The sequence below is a fragment of the Gadus morhua genome, chromosome 5, assembly GCF_902167405.1.
Source record: "Gadus morhua chromosome 5, gadMor3.0, whole genome shotgun sequence".
NCBI classification, from domain to species: Eukaryota; Metazoa; Chordata; class Actinopteri; order Gadiformes; family Gadidae; genus Gadus; species Gadus morhua.
Window position 1 is genome coordinate 3618037 of NC_044052.1, and position 22545 is coordinate 3640581.

General features: G+C 45.2%; 1 protein-coding gene and 1 long non-coding RNA gene across 3 annotated transcripts; one reads left to right on the plus strand and one right to left on the minus strand.

Annotated features, from left to right (window-relative positions):
* Positions 1–971: 971 nt before the first annotated feature.
* Positions 972–3670, minus strand: LOC115543540 (uncharacterized). Its single transcript, XR_003976711.1, has 6 exons — positions 3486–3670; positions 3043–3181; positions 2715–2853; positions 2194–2297; positions 1317–2056; positions 972–1126 (listed from the first exon to the last, which is right to left on the minus strand). It is a non-coding gene; the product is annotated as an uncharacterized LOC115543540 (long non-coding RNA).
* On the plus strand, positions 3651–21184 carry shprh (SNF2 histone linker PHD RING helicase). 2 transcript variants are annotated; one of them, XM_030355891.1, is made up of 30 exons: positions 3651–3865; positions 4324–4932; positions 5303–5432; positions 5674–5907; positions 6088–6166; positions 6570–6720; positions 7062–7164; positions 7545–7804; positions 8071–8703; positions 9554–9805; positions 10181–10259; positions 11003–11166; positions 11387–11643; positions 12540–12661; positions 13245–13333; positions 13668–13760; positions 13869–13976; positions 14333–14475; positions 14802–14975; positions 15072–15134; positions 15237–15462; positions 15939–16076; positions 17419–17520; positions 17968–18039; positions 18891–19079; positions 19571–19663; positions 19744–19830; positions 20200–20378; positions 20680–20760; positions 21063–21184. In XM_030355891.1, the coding sequence occupies exons 2-30, from the start codon at positions 4333–4335 to the stop codon at positions 21160–21162; spliced, it is 5001 nt and encodes a 1666-aa protein (XP_030211751.1). In that variant the 5' UTR covers positions 3651–3865; positions 4324–4332; the 3' UTR covers positions 21163–21184. The 2 variants fall into 2 exon arrangements, with proteins under 2 accessions (XP_030211751.1, XP_030211753.1); XM_030355893.1 differs by lacking the exons at positions 19571–19663; positions 19744–19830; positions 20200–20378; positions 20680–20760; positions 21063–21184 and having other exon boundaries at positions 17968–18050.
* The last annotated feature ends 1361 nt before the right edge of the window (positions 21185–22545 follow it).

Consider the following 22545-nt stretch of genomic DNA (forward strand, 5'->3'; position numbering starts at 1 on the left):
GATGGAGGTGGTCCGAATACATTTGGCGGTGTACAGTTAGTTGAGTCTTATTGTAGAGTCGCTCCAGTCGACGACCAGTGGCTTTGAGCTGGCGCAGATGAGGAGTGAACCAGGGAGCAGTGTGGGTGAATGAGACTGAGCGGGTTTTCAGGGGGGGCAGGTTGGTGAGGGAGGAGGAGAGGCAGTTATTGTAGAGAGTCACCAGGTCAGTCAGGGAGGAAGCTGGGGGAGGGTTGGGGTAGGAGCTGATCATGGTGGAGAGGTCTGTGGTGTTGATAAGTTTGATGTTTCTGAAGAAGATGGTCCGTTGTTCCTTGGTTTTGTGTAGTTGGGTATGAATTTCAAAAAGTACAGCTTTGTGGTCAGAGATGGGGAAATCAATGACATCAAGGTTAGTGGGAGTGATGTCAGTGCAGCAGATGGGTTGGTAATAACGGTTCTGATGATAGCGTCTATGGGTTGATAATAACGGTTCTGTTGATTTTTCTGATGGAAAAGTGGTCTTTTATTTCCATAATTTTTGTTCAGTGAACGCATAAATCCGTTTGTTAGTTAGCAGTTAAAAAAAATGCGATCTCTTTGTTTACAGTTACCAACGACCAACGTTTAAAGACTGCTGATTGGGGGTTCGATTCCCAAGCTATGCAAGGTTTTTTTCTCTCATTTTGGACTGCACACACATCGCGAGTGACGGATACTCGCACAATGTACACACATCACTGTCTTTACAATTTCTAGTTTTTGCAACACAATATTTCTTACAATAACACAAAGTCCAAAGTTTGGATGACTCCAGTAGGAAACTTAAGATACCTAGAGAAATGCGTGAGTGCTCACAAATCATCAAGTCAGCAGTGTGGTACAGGGTGATCATTTCTGATATACAGTACAAAAGCTGAAACTATTAGCCAGGAGTGGGAAAGATGCAGACGCAGACGTGGGAAGCAATAAGACACACCAACACACAGTTGCCTGTTGCAAAATGGTTTAATATAAATATTTAGGGTTAGCTAGGGATTTTTTTGCCGAGCTCCATGGCATCCTCAGGATTTTGGGTGCAGGACAGCAGAAGAGCTGTGGCCCAGTGTCTCCTCCTCGCAATGTTCGATTAGGGGCGACAAGGGAGCTGTACAAATAAAACATGTAAAAGAGGACAGTAAATTATAATGAGCAGAAGGAACCCTGGAGTGGAAGGCAAGTATTAAGCATGCAGGGGGCAGGTATGGTGGAGAACAGAATCGTTGCCGTTTTGACATGTTTGCATTTTAACAAATATTATAAGCAATTATTATAAGCAAAAACATAACATACTGTACCTTGGGTCCATTTTCGTTTTCTGGACAGTTTTGATTTGTGCTTTCGAACTGGCAGTGCCCTAAGATCATGTTTTTTCAATATAACAATGTCATCCAGTTTATTAAGAATCAGTCCATTCTCTCTCTTGCACAGTTGTTCAATTGTTTGTGTCATATTGTCCAGAGCTACAGTCATTTTTTGTAAAGTCTCCAAATCATCACACAAATACGAGTCATCCGTTAACTTCTTCAGTTTTTCTCTCATTGCAACCTGTGCCGATTTGATCCTTAATCTGTCTACCATGATTTCTCCTCTGCATCCTCCATCCAGCATCCTCTCCCCTCCTCCATTCAGGATCCTCTCTCCTCATCCTCCATCCAGCATCCTCTCCCCTCCTCCATCTAGCATCATCTCTCCTCCACCTCCATCTAGCATCCTCTCCCCTCCTCCATCCAGGATCTCCTCTCCACACAAGTCATTTAGCACATACTGCTTCAAGGCTCTCTTCACGAAAGCTATATTAGTTATCCCTTGTCTGACCATCTCCTGACTTTGATTTTTTAGTTTTGGATGGATTGGTCTTGAAAAACAGGATCCTGCTCCAATTGTATGATTGTGAACTTCCAATAGAGGAATTTTTAGATGAATGAATGTAGAGGTTGGTGGGTTTTCTGAGTTTTGAAGTGCTATCTTAAGATTTCTCATAGCGTCTTCTTTATGGGATTTTGTGGCATCCCCTCTCACACTGAATGAGTCATATCTAAAAAGCAAAACAAACAAAATTAATCTACCCCATGGTCTGATTGACAATATTGATCAATCAGATCACTTTCACTATTGATCGATTCACACTGGATTTCTCCTGCAAAGGAGACAGAGCGGTTGAAAAAAGCTTACCTCAGCACATGCCGAATGAAAAGTTTAGCTGGGCAGTCCAACTTCTTCCCATTTTGGACATGAAAACGTTTTTTTGTGTATACATGCTCTGCTGAACGTTTCTCCTAGACAAGATAAATAATGAGATTTTCAATACAATGTCGGTTTTCAAGTTGTACAAGTGCAAGACAAGTCAGGTGTAGATTTTGCATAGTCCTGCACCTATTAGACATCCATTAAAACTGAAGACATTGCAGCAAAAAATTATTAAATCCACAAAATGTTATGTAATTCTGTTTTTCATGTAATTTGAACAGTTGACCTGTGCCTGTCTGGACCCTCGAATCAGAGAAACTTTGGTCGGTGGACCCTGTAGACTTATAATTGAACACCGCTGATCTAAAGTAACAGGGGTGTGTGAGTGTGTGTTACTTTAGATCAGGGGTGTTCAATTATAAGTCTACAGGACCCACAGACCAAAGTTTCTCTGATTTGAGGGTCCAGACAGGAGGGTTTGTTTACTATACTGTTTACCAATGTACCTTTTCTTTTTTCTGTCGAGCTTTGCCATGCTGACAAGCAAGGACCATTCTTTTCTATACACATAGAGGGGTGTCTTCATTGAAATCCTCCACCTGCCATAGATGCCTCTCTTTGGTGCCATCTTTTATGTGTTCAGACCTACAGTAGGATAATATGAAAGGGGCTTTTATAATTACCCAAACTTCGGCTACATTATTATTTATTAGAATGAATATTTGCTTATTTGTTCTTCTCAATGTTAATGGAATTAAAAAAAACATAAACACAACACAAACCATCCATCAAATGCCTTTTCCTTCATACATCACACTCTGGTCTTACACCTACCATTTGACAAACGATGTCAGTGTGGCCCTTGAGTGGACCTCCAGCAGACTCTCCAATTCTTTTTGAGTCTGGACAAATCCAGAAATGTATCCATTGCTTGTATTTATTATTTTAAAATACGACGGTACCCAGGGTGGATCTATAAGATGTTCGAGAAAAAGAGTAAAGATTAATGTTAATCTAATGATCTGGACAATTTCACCATTGACAGTGTTGACTTTTTGAAGTCAGTTTCCCCTTTACCCGCCAAAAGTGTTTGCTTTATAGTCTAATGTTAGCTTAGTTTGTGTTGTTTCGTCATGTTAATCGCTAGTAATAGTAAGTCATTTGTAGAAATATAATGTTAGCTTAGTTCGTGTTGTTTCGTCATGTTAATCGCTAGTAATAGTAAGTCATTTTTAGAAATATAGCCTATCATCACAGACTGTAGGAATGTCACACACCCCCCATCGCGTTCGACACAACCGTTCGTGCACAGATCCCTGAGACAAACGGCTACGCGCACACATGCACTCCCAGCGAGTGACCCATAGCGAGTGACGTAGGACGTAAAGTCCCGCCCAGGTCGAAGTGGCGTCGATTTAGAGTCCCATAACATCACGGCCAAAAGCTGTGTGCGCTTCCGGATGATATTATGAATCTTCATGCTGCAAAGAAAGAAACGTCTCTGGACCACTGCGTCACTTCCGCTTTTTAAAAATGGCGTACAAAAACACTCCGAGTAGGATGCTGCAGGTCTGCAGTTTCTGCAGGAATTACTGAATATTTGCTTATAAACGGACGGCTGATTCTTCCGAGAGTGTGTGGTTGAAGACGCACAGAGGTACGGAGCTTCGATTGTGTTTTTGTTCCAGCGATGGGTCGCTTTGAGCCCATACTGCTCTGCTCAAAGTACATAATACATTAGTATAATAGTTGCGTTATTTGTTACATGGCAGATCACTACAACTTTATCTTCTAGGATAACATGTGTTTTCACTTAACGAGTTATAGCCTAAGAGAATACCTTAACGTTGTTATTGCGCTTGCAATTGTTGAATGTAATATTAACTGTCATCCAGCACTGACCAAAGTGGACAACTAAAAAAGGCTGGGCGTCAGCACAGCATAGCCCCCATTCTGGACATTTATATTTTGCTCAATTGCTGTAACCCACATAAGACTGAAACCTTAAAAAACATCCATACACCATATTCACGAACTTTTTACAACCTGTACGATTTAACTGAATATACTAAATGTGTACTAGCTGACATTCATGTTCTCATTATTATCTTGTAGTATTTCAGAATGAGCAGCAGGAGAAAACGCGCTCCCCCGGTCAGGGTGGACGACGAGGCCAAGAAGAAGCTAAACTGGAACATGCTTGAGGATCGCCAGAGGGAAGGTGAAGTCCTCCAGACGGACGACCCGATGCCAAGCTGCTCAGCAACACCAGCACCCCCAGTGTGCGCTCTCCTTACCCCCGGCGGATCTGCCCCAGAACGAGGGGAGGGAGAGGAGGAGCTCCATGGGACGTCCTCGGATGCAACGGTCGCTTTATTGTCGGACTCTCTGTCGCTCTCGGTGCTTCCTACTTCGACGCTGGCTCCCGCCTGGAAGTCGCTGATAGGCGAGTTCAGCCTCAAACCTGCTAGGGTCCTTGATCCTGACCGGCAGCACGGAGCGTTTACCCTGCGCAGGACAGGACAGCGGGTGTTTCTCCGTTACTCGAGCCACGAGGAGAGCTCTGGGGAGCCGGGGAAAGCCCCAGAGGAGGAGGAGCAGGAGGGGGAGATTGTGTGTACCCAAGAGCACAGCCTTGGTAGTGTCCAGCTGGAGGACATCGAGTGGCTGCAGAAGAGAGGGGTGGTACAGCTCTGTCACCAAACCAAAGGAGAGGCCATCCAGGTACATTCACCTCAGAATACAAACCGCTACAATGGTTGTCAATGAGCAGGACTCTAGGTCACACACTGGATACATAAATATGTATTGATGATGTTAAAGAAAATAACGATATAATGTCATAAAATAATTAAACAATAGAATAAAATAAATAGAATAGAAGCATCATCTTCAATTTAACTGTTGTATGCTGATAATGACACGTCTGGCCAGAGAAGAATGTTTACACATCCCTTGGACACAGTCAGTAAAGTCTTTACAGGTGTCCAGAAGATGGTTGGGTGTCTACTATCAACCAAGTTGTCTGTTTATATTTTTGTTGTGTGTAAAGTATTTCTATCTTTGCCACTTGACCAACTGTTTGACACTGTAGGTGGGGATATACCTGCTGGAGGCGGGGATAAGCAAGCCAGAGTTCCTGGGCGAGGGGAATTCTAGGCTAAAGAAGGCTAACCAGCTAATGCAAAAGCTAATGGAGCATTTCTATGACTTCATTATACCAGGTAAGAAACCGCAAATACCCGACAAATTACTCCCCCATTTCCACCATTCCTGCACAATCGTTGCCAATAAGCAGGCCAGTGTTTGGCTTACACTCTTGAGGTCAACAACACCCCCACTCTTAACTCTCTCTCTTTCTCCCTTTTTCTCCTTTCTCTCTTTCCCCCTCCTTCTCCTTCTCTCTTTCTCTCCTTTCTCTCTTTCTTTAATTCTCTCTCTTTTGGTTTCTCTCTCTTTCTTCAGAGGTGGTGGAGACGGAGGAGGTGGACTGCGACACCGACCTGGAGCGTCAGAACGTGGAGGAGCTCTACGACTGCGTCAGGCACCTCCACCTGCGCCAGGAGCAGCAGCGGGGAGACCAGAAGCCCCTGTACGACGTCCAGCACACGGCCCTCATCCCCGTGCTGAGACCCTATCAGAGCCAGGCTGTCAACTGGATGCTGAGGAGGGAGCGATACAGGCTCAGCTCCCCCAAAGGTAGTGTCCTGCAGGCCGGGAGGTACGGAGCTACGGAGCCCCCTAGGCGCTAGCAGACACCGTAACCCGCGGCCATTCAACAGACCCATTTATACAAGGCCAACATCATATCCTCGAACTTCTGATTAAAAAGTGCTCATGGTTTTCATTATCTGGATTCATCTCACACTTTCTCCACAGAACCATCGCTACACTTTCTCTGGCGTGAGGTGGTCACTTTGTGCGGGAAGAAATTGTACTACAACCCCTTCACTGGCTGGTGAGTCCAACATCGTCTATTCAATGACATCATTTATGGAATAACTGGCTAGGTATTCCATATGTCAAACACACGATAGGCTTCAAAACTTGCTTTGAGCATTGTTATGTGTATCATGATTCATGATGTGTTCATTTCGATTAAAGCTAGCTATGATTAAATGGATTATCTGTTTATTTTTTGGAAAGTTTCAAGCAAAGTATGTTTTAGAAAGTCAAGACATTTTCATAAAAAGTACCAGTAAAAGAAAATCATGTTTCAAAAGTTATGTAATTGTCTTTTTTAATGCATCTATGAAATTTTGATAGAGGTGCCCAACTTATCCCCGGACCCAAATGGGGTCCTCCGTTACAGTCAACTTCATAATGACACTCTGAATGACCGTGCGTCTCTCTGTCCACAGTCTGATGCGGGAGTTCCCGCTGGCGGGGCCTCAGTGGCCGGGGGGGATCCTGGCAGACGAGATGGGCCTGGGGAAGACCGTGGAGGTCCTGGCCCTGATCCTGTCCCACAGCCGGCAGGGCCTGGAGCCCGACACCCTCACCCTACCCCTGGTGAGAGACCCTCCAGAACACACACTCACTCACCTCTCTCTGCTGCCCGAAAACCTCCTTTTGATGTCACAGTTAAAAAACAGTTTGGTTTGGGTCTCAAAAAATTCTTGTCCCAACTCCTCGAAAGGTAGAAGTTGTCCTGCCAAATCTGGGTTTACTTAGTCTTGAAATTATGTATATATATATATATATATATATATATATTTTGTCACTTTTTATTTTGAAGAAATAATGAATACTATTATTTTTTGTTCTTATTTTTAAATGCTTAATGAATTCATGTCATTTATGTATATTGATATGCAACTGTATATTGATTTCCCATCTATGTGTTTTATTAGGGGAAGTCTGTGAATTACTTCGTACCTCCACCACAGCTGGAGAAGGAGGAAGTCATCCACTGCAAATCAGAAGCTCTACCAAAAGTCAGGATCTCCTACCCCAGTAAGTAACTGGATCAATCCATCTTGATAACCATGGCTGTTCTTTATGTGTATCTCTTCCACTCTTCTATATAGTGGTATAAGCTAAGGCACCAGGCTAAAATCTGACAAAAACTAGACCTCAAATAGTTGGCAGGATAGTGTAGTAGACTCTGGGTGCTGGTTGATTTTAGCTGAAGGGTAAAAAAATATAAAATATCTAGAAACCTTGTATAAAGATGACAAACCTATGAATGCAGTGCTGCAGATGAAAACGACAATAACGATGATTTCTCATCACAGTATGTCACTGTAGGCATTTGACATGTACTCCAACTATAGTTTGGATACAGGCCATTAGTCACTTGATTTGACCTTTGACCTCGGCGTTCTATCCGTCAGCTGTGCGCGTTATGCTGCTCACCGCCATCAAGGAAATGCGCTCTGGCAAGGGGGCGTCGACCAACGGCATCTTCACCTACGTCCGCTCCACGTACGGCTACGACCTCCTGAAGAACCGCAACCACATACGGCGAGCGCTGGTCAAGCTGATCGACGAAGGCCTGGTGGACAGGGTCAAGGGTCGCGGCCTAGCCGGATCCTTCCGGCTGGGGAAGAAGTACAAGGAGAAGAAAACCACGGTTGCCACGCCGACTAAGTCTGTAAGTCTCAATTTCAGTCCAACTTTGCTGGTTTCCTAAAGTGGCTATTTATTCACTTTTTATTATTGAGTGGACACTTTTATCCTCCTACTTGAAGTGAATGCAGATGTATCATTAAGGAGCACTTATTGGATAGGGCGTCTTCTCGCTCCAGTATGCCTACAGGTTTGGTCTGTGTATGTTGGGACTTGAACACCCTAGCTACTACCCTACCCTGGCTCACCTGTGTCCTTCTGTCTCTTCTCTCATGGTATTTCTTTGGTCAGCCTTCCAAAAACAAAGATGCCCCGCCCAGGAGGACCTCCCAGCGGCGAGCGGAGGAGAAGGTGGACTACGTCTCGCCGGCGTCCCCGGGAGAAGACCCGGAACCCCAGTGGTCCGAGGACGCCACGCCGCGGCTGGAGCGCGCCGAACAGTCAGACGACGGCCCACTCGTGGACAGCTCCCAGGCATTGCTATCCTCTCAGATGGCGGTGGATGAAACACGGGTAACGTCGCCTCAGCGCGACGGACGCAAAGTGGCGACCCGGGGAGAAACCGGCTATCTGCAGGAGGAACGCACACGCCCCGTCCCACAGGTGGAGACGCCTGCGACCCGGGCTTCCCTCACGCCGTTCAACACGCCAGCATACCGCTTCGAGTGCATCTGCGGCGAGCTGGGGCTCGTGGACTACAAGGCCCGGGTGCAGTGTATGAACTGCCAGCTGTGGCAGCACGCCCAGTGCGTCAACTACAAGGAGGAGAGCCGGGAGACCACGCCCTTCTACTGCCCCCACTGCCTGGTCGCCATGACGCCCGTCCCCACCGGCGCAACCCTCATCATCTCCCCCAGCTCAATCTGCCACCAGTGGGTGGAGGAAATCAAGCGCCACATCAGCTCCTCCTCGCTGCGAGTGCTGGTGAGAGGAGCAGTTTGAGGAACAGTTGAGGCTTGTTATATAGATCTGTGTTTTGGTTTCTGATTTATTTTAAAATGTGCATGCACATGCCAGTGTTCTAATTTGAGTTGGCTGTCCTCTAGAGGTTAAAGCATGATCATGCTTTTTGAATATCCGGATCTCTGTTTTTTATTGGGTGCGTGCGGCTCTCAACTATTGTCCTTCTTAAAAAATTAGATTTTTTTAAGATGATCTACTTTTTAAATATTATTTTTTACAATGGAAGTCAATGGGGTGATTCTCTGACACATTCTCTGATATAAGGTTACTAGCCGGTACCCTTCGTTCAAACATTTAGCAAGTCCCCCACACCACACCACACACACACTGACTTGATTAAACAATTTCAAACTTTTTCAGCTTTAACAGCTCAGTAGTTTATCTCAAATGTATTAAAACTTTATCACTTTAGCTATTTGTTTAACTCTTCACTTTATTTGTTTCCAACCATTTTACATTATTTGAATGGTGTGCAATTTTACATTGTTGACTCAATTTAGAATCGGTTCATATCCCTTCACTAGATTTAAACCATTTAACATTTCTTTATGTAAACTATCTGGCTTTACTAAAACATATTTCCAACCTAATTTTGCACTTGCATACGCATTTACTTCAGGAGATGCAGTTTCTAGCTTTATATGTTGTCTTTATATCTTAAGAGCATTACAGGTCAGACAAACATAAGTGTATAAATAATACATTTATAATTATTGATCCTGTGTCCAAGTCTTTGCTTTTGTAGTATTTTTATTTCCATTGGTCAGCCAACTTTTTGAACCTTTGTTGTTATTTCTGACCTTCTTCTCAGGTGTATCATGGCGTGAAGCGGCACGGCTTCATCCAACCCCGCATGCTGGCGGAGCAGGACGTGGTCATCACCACCTACGACGTGCTGCGCTCGGAGCTCAACTACGTGGACATCCCACACAGCAACAGCAAGGACGGTCGGCGCTTCCGCAACCAGAAGCGCTACATGGCCGTGCCCAGCCCCCTGGTGGCCGTGGAGTGGTGGCGCATCTGCCTGGACGAGGCCCAGACAGTGGAATGTACCACCGCCAAAGTGAGGGGGGGTCGTGGGAGGAGTCATTTCACTGTTTCACTTTGTGTGTTTGTTTGAGTTGTATTGTCCTTCTGATGTTGAGAAATTAATATTATTACTATTTCACTATTAGGGAATATAACTACCAATGTTGTAAAAGTTTTCTTGTCTTTAATATTTCTTTAAGTGAGTCTTTTATATTTTTTAACTGCCATAAACTCTCCTTTTCTTTTTTTACTGGCATCAGATTCACAGCCGTTATGCTAATGCAAATTTAAAGCGGTTGCCGTGATTGTTTCTTCTCCGATTGTTCTTCCATTGCTTTGGCTACAGCCTTTACCTCATAGCCACCTTCCAATGCTAATGTGCTCACCGCCACGTCTTGTGATTCGCTAGGCAGCAGAAATGGCGTTGCGTCTTGCATCGGTCAACCGCTGGTGTGTCAGTGGAACTCCAGTCCAGAGAGGCTTAGAGGGTAAGTAACAGTTACCGCCATGAAAATATAACGTCTCTCATGTAACATAATTCACACATTCATACAAACAGGCCACATATGCCCTTGCCTATTAAAGAGGCTTCTTTCTCACGCTAAGGAGGGATCCTGAGCCTAGGGAGGTGTCCAGCTCATACAGGGGGCCATCATCATGTGTCAATTCTAGAGATACGAGCGGTCAAGATGTTCGAGAGACCCAGACGCTCAAGGCCATACGGGTATCCAGGGGGCGGGAGTTCAGCACCATGCTTAGCCAATCAGAGCACATAACTGAGTCCACGCCTGCCCAGTATTAAAGTCACAACACATAGCCCAGGCGGCAGAACGCTCCAGGTAATGCATCTATCTGATGCCCTACTAAGTGTATCTCCACGCAGCGTAATACAATTCCCCTCCTTTTGCTTCATAGAGACTAGTCCAAACCTTTACCAAATAAAGTGAGTTAAAGCGATCCTGACTCGGCAGACTTTTTCAAAAAAGAACACAGCACTCAATAGCTTTGAGGACTTGAATAATGGTCTAGTATTAGTCATCGGTGAGAATGTCACTCGTCAAACCAACAACCGCATTGGGGATGTTACTAATTGTGGACCTTATTTGCGCAGTTGCAATAACCCGTGTTCAACCATAGGTTTGGCTGTTGCTGTGGTTAGATATTTAAGTTTGGATACCCTTTAAACTTTTTGTTGTTGTTGTTGTTGTTTACATTTTTTGTTGTCTTAAAGATCTCTACGGTCTCGTGCTTTTCCTCGGCGTCGACCCCTACTGGGTGAAACACTGGTGGGACCATCTGTTGTACCGCCCCTATCTCCGCGGCAACACGGAGCCCCTGTACAGCGTGATCGCTCAACTGTTATGGCGATCGGCTAAAAAGGACGTTATTGACCAGGTATGTGAGTTGTCAACAAATTGTACTAGTTCTAGATACACAAGAGAGTGGTCTACATATATCATATTGGAACTAATCTACTAACTCTGCTACAAGGCAGATTGTTCTTTCTGTTATTTAAATGTATTATTAATTGTGAAGCTAAAGATTTACGAAGGGGCCAGTATCTGGTAAACGATGGTGGTCTTCAGCTCTGTTGACCATGTGACCCCCCCACCAGATCCAGATCCCCCCACAGACGGAGGAGGTGCACTGGCTGCGCTTCTCCCCCGTGGAGGGCCACTTCTACCACCGGCAGCACGAGGTCTGCTCCCAGGACGCCCTGGCGCAGCTCCGCAAGATCTCTGACTGGAGCCTGAAGCTGGGCAGCCTGGACCGCCGCACGGTCACCACCATCCTCTACCCGCTGCTGAGGCTCCGGCAGGCCTGCTGCCACCCGCAGGCCGTCCGTGGGGAGTTCCTTCCCCTGCAGAAGAGGTACTGTAGCAGCCATCTTTGCATCTTTGATCTTATGTGAAGGAAGAATGCTCCACTGCCGCCCTTTTGAAGACGCCACGGCATCGAACGCCCCCAAGCACTGTTCCAATGTTGAGAACACTCTGAAATTCGCGCCCTTTTCACGTCTTTGTGTTTGAGAATTCCGAGAAGTTTCAAGGATGCATCGCTGGACCCTTAACAAGCAAAAATACCCACAATCCTCTGTGTTCACTCACTGCACAGGGTATTTAAAAATTGCAGATGGAAAGCTATACACATTGCTTTACACAATTAAAGTTACTTAAGAAATATATAAATATATTTGTGCTGTATTGCATTTTATAGATTCATCCTGAAACAAGGTTTTCTGAAACAACAGTTTTATCTTTAAAATTAGAAAAAAAAAATAAAAAAAAATGATGAATGATGAGGATGTGAACACTGAAATTATTGATTTTTACTTCACATACTGGGTTTATTCCCAGATTTACTTGTATCAATAAGTACTTATCGATATAAGTGAATGTTTATTGGAAATATTAATAAATATTAAAAGCAGATTTATGAATAAATACATTGACCGTACCATACAGTTTAAAAGGATCCTTGAGGAGATAATTAAAATGCAGATGTAGGTGGATGTTGTTTATGAGGATAAACATTGATCGTACCAAAAGGACCATTCTATTTTATTGTCATGGTAATAAATGCTGACCGGGAAGCTTCTCGAAGAAAAGAGAACTGTTGTGTGGTTGTGCGGCAGCTGCGTTGGCTAATGTGCTGCCTCAGAGTATCAGGACGCTAGCTGGCTTTTCCTGGGTACTCAGCCAGGGGACATGGCGTTTATCTAATCATCTTGATTGCAATACAGTGTGTGTGTGCGTGTGTTTGTCCAGCACCATGACGATGGAGGAGCTCCTAAAGTCCCTGCAGAAGAAGTGTCGAGTGGAGTGTGAGGAGGCTCACCGACAGTTGGTGTGTGCTTTCAACGGGCTGGCGGGCATTCATATCATCCGAGGTACACACACACACACTCACACACATACATTAGAGGCACACACACTCACTAACTCACTCACTCACTCACTCACTCACTCACTCACTCACTCACTCACTCACTCACTCACTCACTCACTCACTCACTCACTCACTCACTCACTCACTCACTCACTCACTCACACATCATAAGAGGTACACACACATTATCAGAGGTATACACACACACACACACACACACATTATCAGAGGCGTACACACGCATTATCAGTGGTACACACCACCGACCCCAAAACCCGCTCAGGACAGTCCTCCTGAATCACACTTTCCCACGGAAACTCCCTTCTCACACAGACACAGGCACGCACACAGACGCACACAAAGCAGCCTCCATGATCTCATACCCTATCCCCAGCCCCTCTCACACACAAACACACACACTCTCCTTTCAGCTCCCCCACCACGCTTGAACTGGGGTGTTTCAAGTGGCCCCTATAGCCGTGTTCTTGAGGACCACGAGGTGTTTGGTCTTAAATCTTCTCCTCTTATATAAGTGTTGCGCATGGGGGACGAAGGCCCTAATGAGACTGTGTGTTATTGTGCAGATGAGTTTGCGGAGGCGGTGGAGATGTACAGAGAAGTGTTGCGTTCGTCAGAGGAACACAAAGATCGGCTGAAAACAGACTCCTTGCAGGTACCCTCTCCCGGCCGCCTGGTTTTACATATCAAAGGTTATGCCAATGAAGGACTAAGAGGCTTGGATTAGATGGAGGTTGTTTTGTTTTTTATCAAATTAAAGGATCTTTAAGTTAAGAAAAGAGAAAAAAAACTTTTTTTGCGTTCTGCTACCCTTCCGTTGTGAGTCACAAAAAGTATGTACCTTCTGTTTTTCCAATATCCTAGTCTTTCTCTGCGTTCGAATTAAACACCTATGACACTCCTCGACACAGCAAAAAGAGGATGAACACTGGACGATGTGATTGTAAGAAATAAATGACCTGTGTCTGCTCACTTCTCTCACCGCTCAGAGGCTCCACGCCACCCACAATCTGATGGAACTGCTGAGTGCAAAGCATGCTGGGATACCTCCTACTCTCAGAGACGACCGCCTGAGTGAAGAGGTCATTTTATTCATAGAACTCCCTTACTCATATCCCTATTCCTGACATCAATAACACACAGTAACATTGTAATTTATTATGGATTGTTGGAAATCTAAATGTGTACAGGCAGAGCATCTCCGGCAGCACTACATGACCAAATACAACGCTGAGGTTTCGGACGCGCAGCAGGCCCTCCGGCCTGTGCTGCACAAAGTCAGCGAGCTCAAACGCAAGGTGGGACGGCTTTACATTGCAACACGCCAAATTTGGGCTAAATTGGAGTGTTATTGATGTGAGATTTTGTGTGTATGAGTCTTTTTTTTTTTTTTACGCTGCATTTCAAAATGGTGGAGTCAAACGGCTGGCTTTTAGAGAAATATTATCTTCGTCTTTTTTAAAAGCTTGTTATTTTAATAACATTATGGAATGTGTGTGATTTTATGTTAATGATGTAAACCTTTACGAGAATCAATTAAGTATGTTTGGGTTAAAATGCTATCATCCATTAGGAAGAAAGAAAAAGTAGGTGCTTATTTTAGTTCATTTTGGTTGTTTGTTTCAATGTCGAAATGATGTCTTTTATTTTGAAGGTGAACCTGCGCTCCCCGTGGTGGATGGACGTCCTCCAGAATGCGATCCAGAACTCCATAGACGAGGACCTGGTGTCTCGGGTCCACAACGAGCTCTCCAGCAGCTACAAGCAGCAGCCCAACAAGTTCACCATGGCCGACAAGTGAGGGTGGACATTTTGTACCCTGTTGTTTTGGTATTTTTATACAGTTGGGATCATAGCAGATTTGAGGGAGAGAGAAAGAACAGAGAAAGACTGAGAACTGGGTGGAGAGATGTATATTTGGGTATATAGAGAGGGACGGGTTGAGAGAAATGGGTACAGAGAGAGACAGGTAGAGTAAGACAGACGGATATAGACAGAGGTATAGAAAAACAAAATAGAGACTGAGGGAGTGAGTGAGGGAGTGCGCATTTATCTCCACTTTACACACTGTATGTGTACATGCCTGAACTGCGGGTCATAAACCCTTTATCCTATGTGTTGAGGTTCCGGGATGGGCGTGGCCTGCAGCTGATTCTGTGCACGCAGACAGACGAGCTGATGAGGTCACAGAAGACGGTGCAGGAGGCTGTGAAGAAGCTGGAAGGTCCCGCCTCCAAGGACGTCATAGAAGAGGCCACCATTTGTCACCTGAGGCCCGTACGCCTGCCACTCAACAAGTACGAGCGTGGAGTGATACAGTAGCAAAGATTTAATTTGATGAGAGCAAATATCCAGGGTGTATGATTTTGTATTCATTCTATTCCTCTCTGCAGTTGTGTCTTCTGCAAAGCCGACGAGCTATTCACAAACTATGAATCCAAGCTGTTCTCTCACACGTAAGAAGATTAGTCTCCAAAATTCAAAATTCTGAATAAAAAAACACGGCTCCAATCCCAATCCGCTCACCGACCGACGCCGTCACCGCTCCCCTCCAACAGGGTCAAAGGTCAGAAGGCCTTCTTCGAGGAGATGATCGAGGATGAGGAGGGTTTGGTGGACGACCGGCTCCCCACCACCAGCCGGGGCCTGTGGGCCGCCAGCGAGACAGAGCGCACCCTGAAGGCGGTGCTCACCTTCGCCAAGGCCCGGCGCATGGACCCCCTGCTGGTGGAGGAGGGGAACGCCTTCATGGAGCTGTTTGAGAACTGGAAGAAGGAATACAAGGTGTGCATTCCTCCTTCTTGATGAAATTCAGAAGGTCTATTTTCGGCATTGGAAATAGGACTTCTTGCTTCTTAACGAGTATTTTGTCTAATCTATTTTTGATTCAGTTCTGGACTCTATTTCTGAATATATAGTGTAATCTTTCTGAATCTATACTACCGTAGATCCTTTTTCTGCATCTATAGTGACATTTTTCTGAATTGATAGTGGATCTCTTTTGAATCTATATTGGATCTATTTCTGAATCGATAGAGTATCCTTTTTTAATCGATAGTGGGTCTCTTCTGAATCTATTGGATCTATTTCTGAATCGATAGTGTCATCTTTTTGAATCGATAGTAGATTTATTTCTGAATCTATAGTGTAATCTTTCTGAATCTGTAGTGGATCTATTTCCGAATCTATAGTGGATCTATTTCTGATACCGTAGTGGATCTATTTCTGATACTGTAGTGTAATCCACGGTCCGTCTCCAGGTTCTGCATGAGTACTGGATGGTTCTGCGGAACAACGTGTCGGCCATCGACGAGCTGGGCATGGCCACGGAGCGGCTCCGCGTACGGCTCCCCGAAGAGCCCAAACCCAAGGTCCTCCACATCATAGAACCACACGAGGTGAGAGAGGCTGAGAGAGGGACACTGGGAACGAGAGGGGGAGAGAGAGAGGCTGAGAGAGAGACACTGTGAAAGAGAGGGGGGGAGAGAGAGGCTGAGAGAGACACTGTGAAAGAGAGGGGGGGAGAGAGAGAGAGAGGCTGGGAGAGAGACACTTGGAAAGAGGGGGGGAGAGAGAGGCTGAGAGAGACACTGTGAAAGAGGGGGGGAGAGAGAGAGAGAGACACTGCGAAAGAGAGGGGGGGAGAGAGAGAGAGAGAGGCTGGGAAAGAGACACTGCGAAAGAGAGGGGGGGAGAGAGAGGCTGGGAGAGAGACCCTGTGAAAGAGAGGGGGAGAAAGAGGCTGAGAGAGAGACACTGGGAAAGAGAGGGGGGGAGAGAGAGGCTGAGAGAAAGACACTGCGATAGAGAGGGGGGGAGAGAGAGGCTGAGAGAAAGACACTGCGAAAGAGGGGGGGGGGGGGGTGAGAGAGAGAGGCTGGGAGAGAGATACTGTGAAAGAGAGGCTGAGAGAGAGAGACACTGCGAAAGAGAGGGGGGGGAGAGAGAGAGGCTGGGAGAGAGACACTGCGAAAGAGAGGGGGAGAGAGAGAAAGAGACACTGAAAGAGGGAAGCAGAGACCGAGAGGCACTGAGAGAGAGACAGAGAGAGAGACTGAGAAAGAGACAGGGTGAGAGATGAATATGGAGAGAGAGAGAGAACAATACATTCTCAAATTTTTTTATGAATTTATGACTTTTGCCCCACCGACAGGCTTATGATTATGATTTATTACTCTTATAGAGAGCCCGTCCGGAACAGTGATCCAGTGTCTCAGGACCTTTAGGTCCTTTGAGTCTGACTCTCCAAACTGTCGTAGTCTTTAGGCATTCTAGAATAACACATACAACATGGTATACAACAGCATGCTTCTCCACCAATATGCACAAAAGGATTTGCCCAGTGCTTTATGTTGCTGAAGCTTTCACTCCATACAGCTGATGTCTGAGTCGTCACTTTACCCTTCCTTTGCAGGGAGGTTGTGAATTATTTATGCACAGTTTCATTCTCTCGGGTGTAATTTATGCATCCGCAGCACAGAGTGTGTTTTGCACGGCTAATGGAGGTTCTCTGTGTTGTGTGGATCAGGCAAAACCGAAAGCGTTCATTCGTTACGGTGTGGGGACGTTGAATATGTGGAGATTGTGAAATAACTATAAATAACTGGTGTCTGAGGGAATCAATCAATCATCAATGCCACATTTCCTGAGATTTGCTTTTTTTGTTTGGAGGCGATATAAGATTAAATGTATTTGGTGAATCCCGATGGTGTTAATACGAGGTTTCACCTTTGGTTTCAGGTGGAGACGAACCGAGCGAAGCTGGTGAACGACCGTGCACTGGCCCAGTCCCAGCTCCACAAGAAGCTGGGCCAGCTCCTCTACCTCAACAACCTGGAGAAGGTGTGCTCCGTCCCTCAATGAACACAGGTCCACACTTCGTCCATGCCTGGTGTCAGCGTCTTTGACTTCTGTCCCTTTTTATGCCATAATCCTAATATTGATAATCCCTCAGATTCATATCAAGCCTCTTAGAAGATGCCCAAGACTACCAACGTCAGTTTCATAGATTTTTAACAACATGCATCAAAAATTCAGTGGACTGCATGTGAGTGCAGAAACTGAATGTCCTGCACCAAATGCAGGACGTTCGGCTGTATGTCCCTCCCCGTATTTGGTGTCTTATAATTTGTAAAGATCCCTATTCACCCATTTTGCAGAGCAACAAAGAGACAATTAAAGCCCAATCAATGGAATACCATAATGCAGTACTGCTTGCGGCCACAGGGTCACTTTCTGGCACAGTTACTCCATAAACTTGACTTGGTTTCATTATGTCTCGTCTTCCAGTCCCAGGACAAGGAGACCGGGGGTCTCAACCCTGAACCATGTCCGATCTGCGCACGGCCCCTGGGACAAGAGGTGAGTAGGAGGTAATGCATCCATTCACTCCACATAACTCATAGAACAAACCCGTTTTCTTTTTTTTTTTAACAATTTAAGACTTGAATGTGCTGCAATTTGTCTGATGCCGATTCCACCTATTCTACAACAGATTTATCCAATATGGTTAGCTCACCTAATACCTCAATACAATACTCCTGGAGATAGAATGGACCAGCTTATATGGGGGTGTTCATTGTATGATAAATTGGACAAAATCAGAATCTCAGAATGGTGTGTTGTATCGCACTCAAGTGCCTATATTGCATATGCTTATTCTGTCCTAGAAATCTCAAACCTAACCTATCTTAAGAATAACCACTATTGGTAACTGGTTAACTTTTCTGTAAAGTTGTTTGTGTGTTTGTTTGTCCAACCTTTCTCTGTAACGGTGTGTTAGTTGTAAAAGCTAACTATTGTCTAACGGTGTGTTAGTTGTGTTTGGCTAACTATTCTCTGTAACGGTGTGTTAGTTGTGTTTGGCTAACTATTCTCTGTAACGGTGTGTTAGTTGTGTTTGGCTAACTATTCTCTGTAACGGTGTGTTAGTTGTGTTTGGCTAACTATTCTCTGTAACGGTGTGTTAGTTGTGTTTGGCTAACTATTCTCTGTAACGGTGTGTTAGTTGTGTTTGCCTGACTATTCTCTGTAATGGTGCCATGGTTGTGTTTGTCTAGCCTTTCTCTTTAGCGGCGTTGGTTAGTTGTGTATTGTCTGTAACAGTCTGTTGGTGTTGGTTAGCTAACTATTCCCTTAACGGTCCAGTTGTTGCATTTAGCCAACGTTTCTCTGTAACAGTGTGTTTGTTTTGCCTCCCCGCGCGGCCCCAGTGGGCGGTGCTGACGTGCGGCCACTGCTTCTGCAACGAGTGCATCTCCATCATCGTGGAGCAGTACAGCGTGGGCTCGCGGCGCCGCGCCATCAAGTGCGCCATCTGCCGGCAGACCACGGCGCACGCCGAGATCTCCTACGTGTTCACCTGCGAGGCCTCCAGCCGCAACCAGGACATCCCCGTCAAGGTCAGTCAAGGACAGATGTTCCCCAGCCCTGACCCTGGACTAACGAGGCCCCAGGAAGGGGCCCCTGGGCTCTGGGGAAGGAGTCCCCCGAGCTAGTTAACGGTTTTAAGGAGTGGCTCGGTTGAAAGACTTCCTTGAATTTGATGACATTCCTTTGGGGTTGTGTTGTGTTTTAGTCTTTCTTGCTGGTACGAGATTAATGTTTGAATCTTTTTTTTAACTGACCCGTGGGTTAATCATAAATGTGTCTATCTGTAGGATTTCAATAATGCAGGGCTTGTCATTCTTTTTTAATATATTTTAAAACCAAATTAATCTGTCTAGCTTCAAATCCCTTGTATTTCTAAATATTGTGAAAATTTGAATTGGAAGTTGTTAAATGTTAATAGTCTCTATGTCTTTGTCTCTGTCTCTTCTCGCTCTCGATATCGCTCTCATTCTCTCTTTCTCTGTCTTTCTCTTTCTTTCTCTCTACCTGTTTCTCTCTCTAGGGGAGCCATTCTACCAAAGTAGAAGCGGTTGTGAGGACCCTCAAGAAGATCCAACTGACCGACCCTGGGGCCAAATGCCTTGTTTTCTCCATGGTAACCATAGCCAAGTGTTTCCAATGACCTGATCTAATCCAGGTAGGACCCATCTGATGCTCTTCTTCTTGTTCTCCCAGTGGCAGTGTGTCCTGGACATCATCTCCAAGGCCCTGTTCGACAACACCATGGAGTTCTCCCAGATCAACGGCATCCACAAGTTCCAGGTGGGTAACGTGACACTGTGCACTCCTGACGGCTTATGGTTAACAGGGACGCTCACTTCCTACTGCAAATCTGGGTCCCACGATTTAAATGAACGCAATGTAACTTCAAATGATTTATTTATTATTTATTTCTAACAATATATAATTTAAATTAATTTAAAATGATACAAACTTTGAAACTTATTTTGAATAACAATAAAACATTTCTGCATTTAGAAAAATCGAACCAATACACCGCATTATATTTTCTCTTAAAATAAATTTGTTCTTTGGAGAACCAAGGGCAGAACTCTTTTGCCGATTGCAAAGATTTCGCCACTAACCGACAGCTGACTCTTAAACCTCCTGCCATGTGTGCCTGGTCTCCAGGAGAACCTGAGCTCCTTCAAGCACGAGGAGAAGATCAACATCCTGCTGCTCCCGCTGCACACGGGCTCCAATGGCCTCAACATCATCGAGGCCACGCACGTCCTATTGGTGGAGCCTATCCTAAACCCCGCCCACGAGCTGCAGGCGATCGGCCGCGTCCACCGCATCGGCCAGACCAAGTGGGTTCAACGACCTCCAGCCACCTTAACACCTCCATTAAACTGAACTTAAGGGATCCACACTGCCACTTTTTGAAATTCTTCATCAGGAACCCAAGGGAGGTCAACTGATATCTGGGGGACATCAAAGGGGCCTGGTGTTCACATATTTGATAAATTGACAAATAATGTTAAGGGGTAATACTGTTGGTCAGTCCTTGTTGACCATGTTGTGCGCTGGTTAGCAGTGTTTGTTAGTAACCAAGTCCCTTTGCTCTTTGCCGTGAGCTCTTATTGCACTGTACCCTCCTCTACGCGCCAGGCCCACGTTTGTTCACCGGTTCCTCATCAAGTCCACCATCGAAGAGAGAATGCAGGCCATGATGAAGATGGCCGACAAAAGGTGAGGATCTTCTAATCTACGATATATCTTTGAATACTCCCACAAGTTAGGCACTAATCATGTTGAAATCGTATCTATTCATATTGAATTTGGTGAATGATACTATATTACTATCTGTAATCAAATTTCCAAACCACTACATTGTTTAGAAAATATTTTGTAACCCAGGCAAATCCTTTGTAATCTTCCTTTCGATATGTTACTTTAACTTGTGAGAGTAGCCACAGAGGCTCCCCCTGTTGTATACCAGACGTATAAGGCTGCCAACGCCGTCCCCCTCTGGGTGTGTTCCTCCCGTCCAGCCACAGCGCCGCGGCGGCCATGAAGCACTCGGAGGCGTCCGTGCTGACCGTGGCCGACCTCGCCGACCTCTTCACAGAAGACGGGGCACCACTAGGCTAGACTGCTCCCCCCCCCCCCCCCCCCCCCCCCCCCCCCACACGGCCATACCCCCGCAACACGCAGTAAGACCGACGCTTTACACATTCCTTTCATATAGATGTACATACGTGTACGTGGACATGTGTGTGTGTTCCGGTGCTGGTCGAGTCCAGATCCTAATAAAATACATTCAAAGGATCTGGGGTCTCATTTATAACCGTTGCGTACGCACAAAACAGGGCTGAAATTGGCGTACGTGACTTTCCACGCCAAGGTTGTGATCTATAAAAAACTAACTTGACGGGAGAATGTGCGCAGCCCTAAGCAAACTCTGACCCATGCGTACGCATGGTTTGGAGGAAAAGGAGAATTGGCGACAGACGCTGTGGTGGTGAACTGAAGTCAGACAGAAGAATTGTAGAGTGAGAAGAACGATTATGTTTTATCATCGCCCTTCTTAAGTTTAATTTCAACCCGTATCATGCGTTAAATCTATGTAATCAGAATAATCTAAGTCAACTGCGTTATTTCTCAGTTATAACTCCAGAAACATCTCCATAGAAATGAAAAAAAATTCTCTATATTTAATCCCGTCACTCCATACTGTCCACTGACGGCGCGACTGCATGGAATAAAGCATCTGTCCAACATGTGTCAATAACATAATATTTTTATGTGACACTGTAAACACATAATCAAATGTTAATTAAATCCCAAGTTTGGAAAACCAAGCCACACTCCTCATCCCAATCGTTATATTATTGGGAAAAGGAAGAGTCTCCTCCAGATCCCGTTCAGACGTTCGTCCTAGGATAAGAAGCCGGAAAACTCCTCCAGACAGCTTGTCCTATTTGCAAAACAATACAGAAGATCCTGTCACTTTGAAAGAGAGTGCCATAAATCGATCCTCCTAAAAATAAATGAGAGTTCAAGTTCTTGTGGCGTGATTGCAGTAACTGTCTGTTGGGGTGTTGTGTTGTTTCCATGGGCGGAATGAGCACAGTTTGACCATAGTAATAAAGTCCCTCATTAAAAGGATCCCTTATTAAAACCTTCACTCATGGCCTGTAATACATTCAATCAACAGCGTTTTATAAATACAATAAAGTAATAATGGCTAATTGAATGAAAAATCGTTTGTGTCCTTTTTCTGAAGATGACATTTTCCTCTCCAAAAGGGAGGAAAATGTACTCTTTTTTTACACTCAAATTCGGTTCTTCTCCACTCCGTAGAGTCTCTGTCTATCACCCTCCCAAACGCATCCGTCAGTGAACTGCCCTTGACTCAACATTTTCCCTGTCCGTCTGTCTGTCTGACAGTCCTTCCTGCACCAGTAAACCGGACAAAAGAAATGACCCGAAATAAAACAACAAACACACGCACACAAGCGCCTCGCTGCTTGT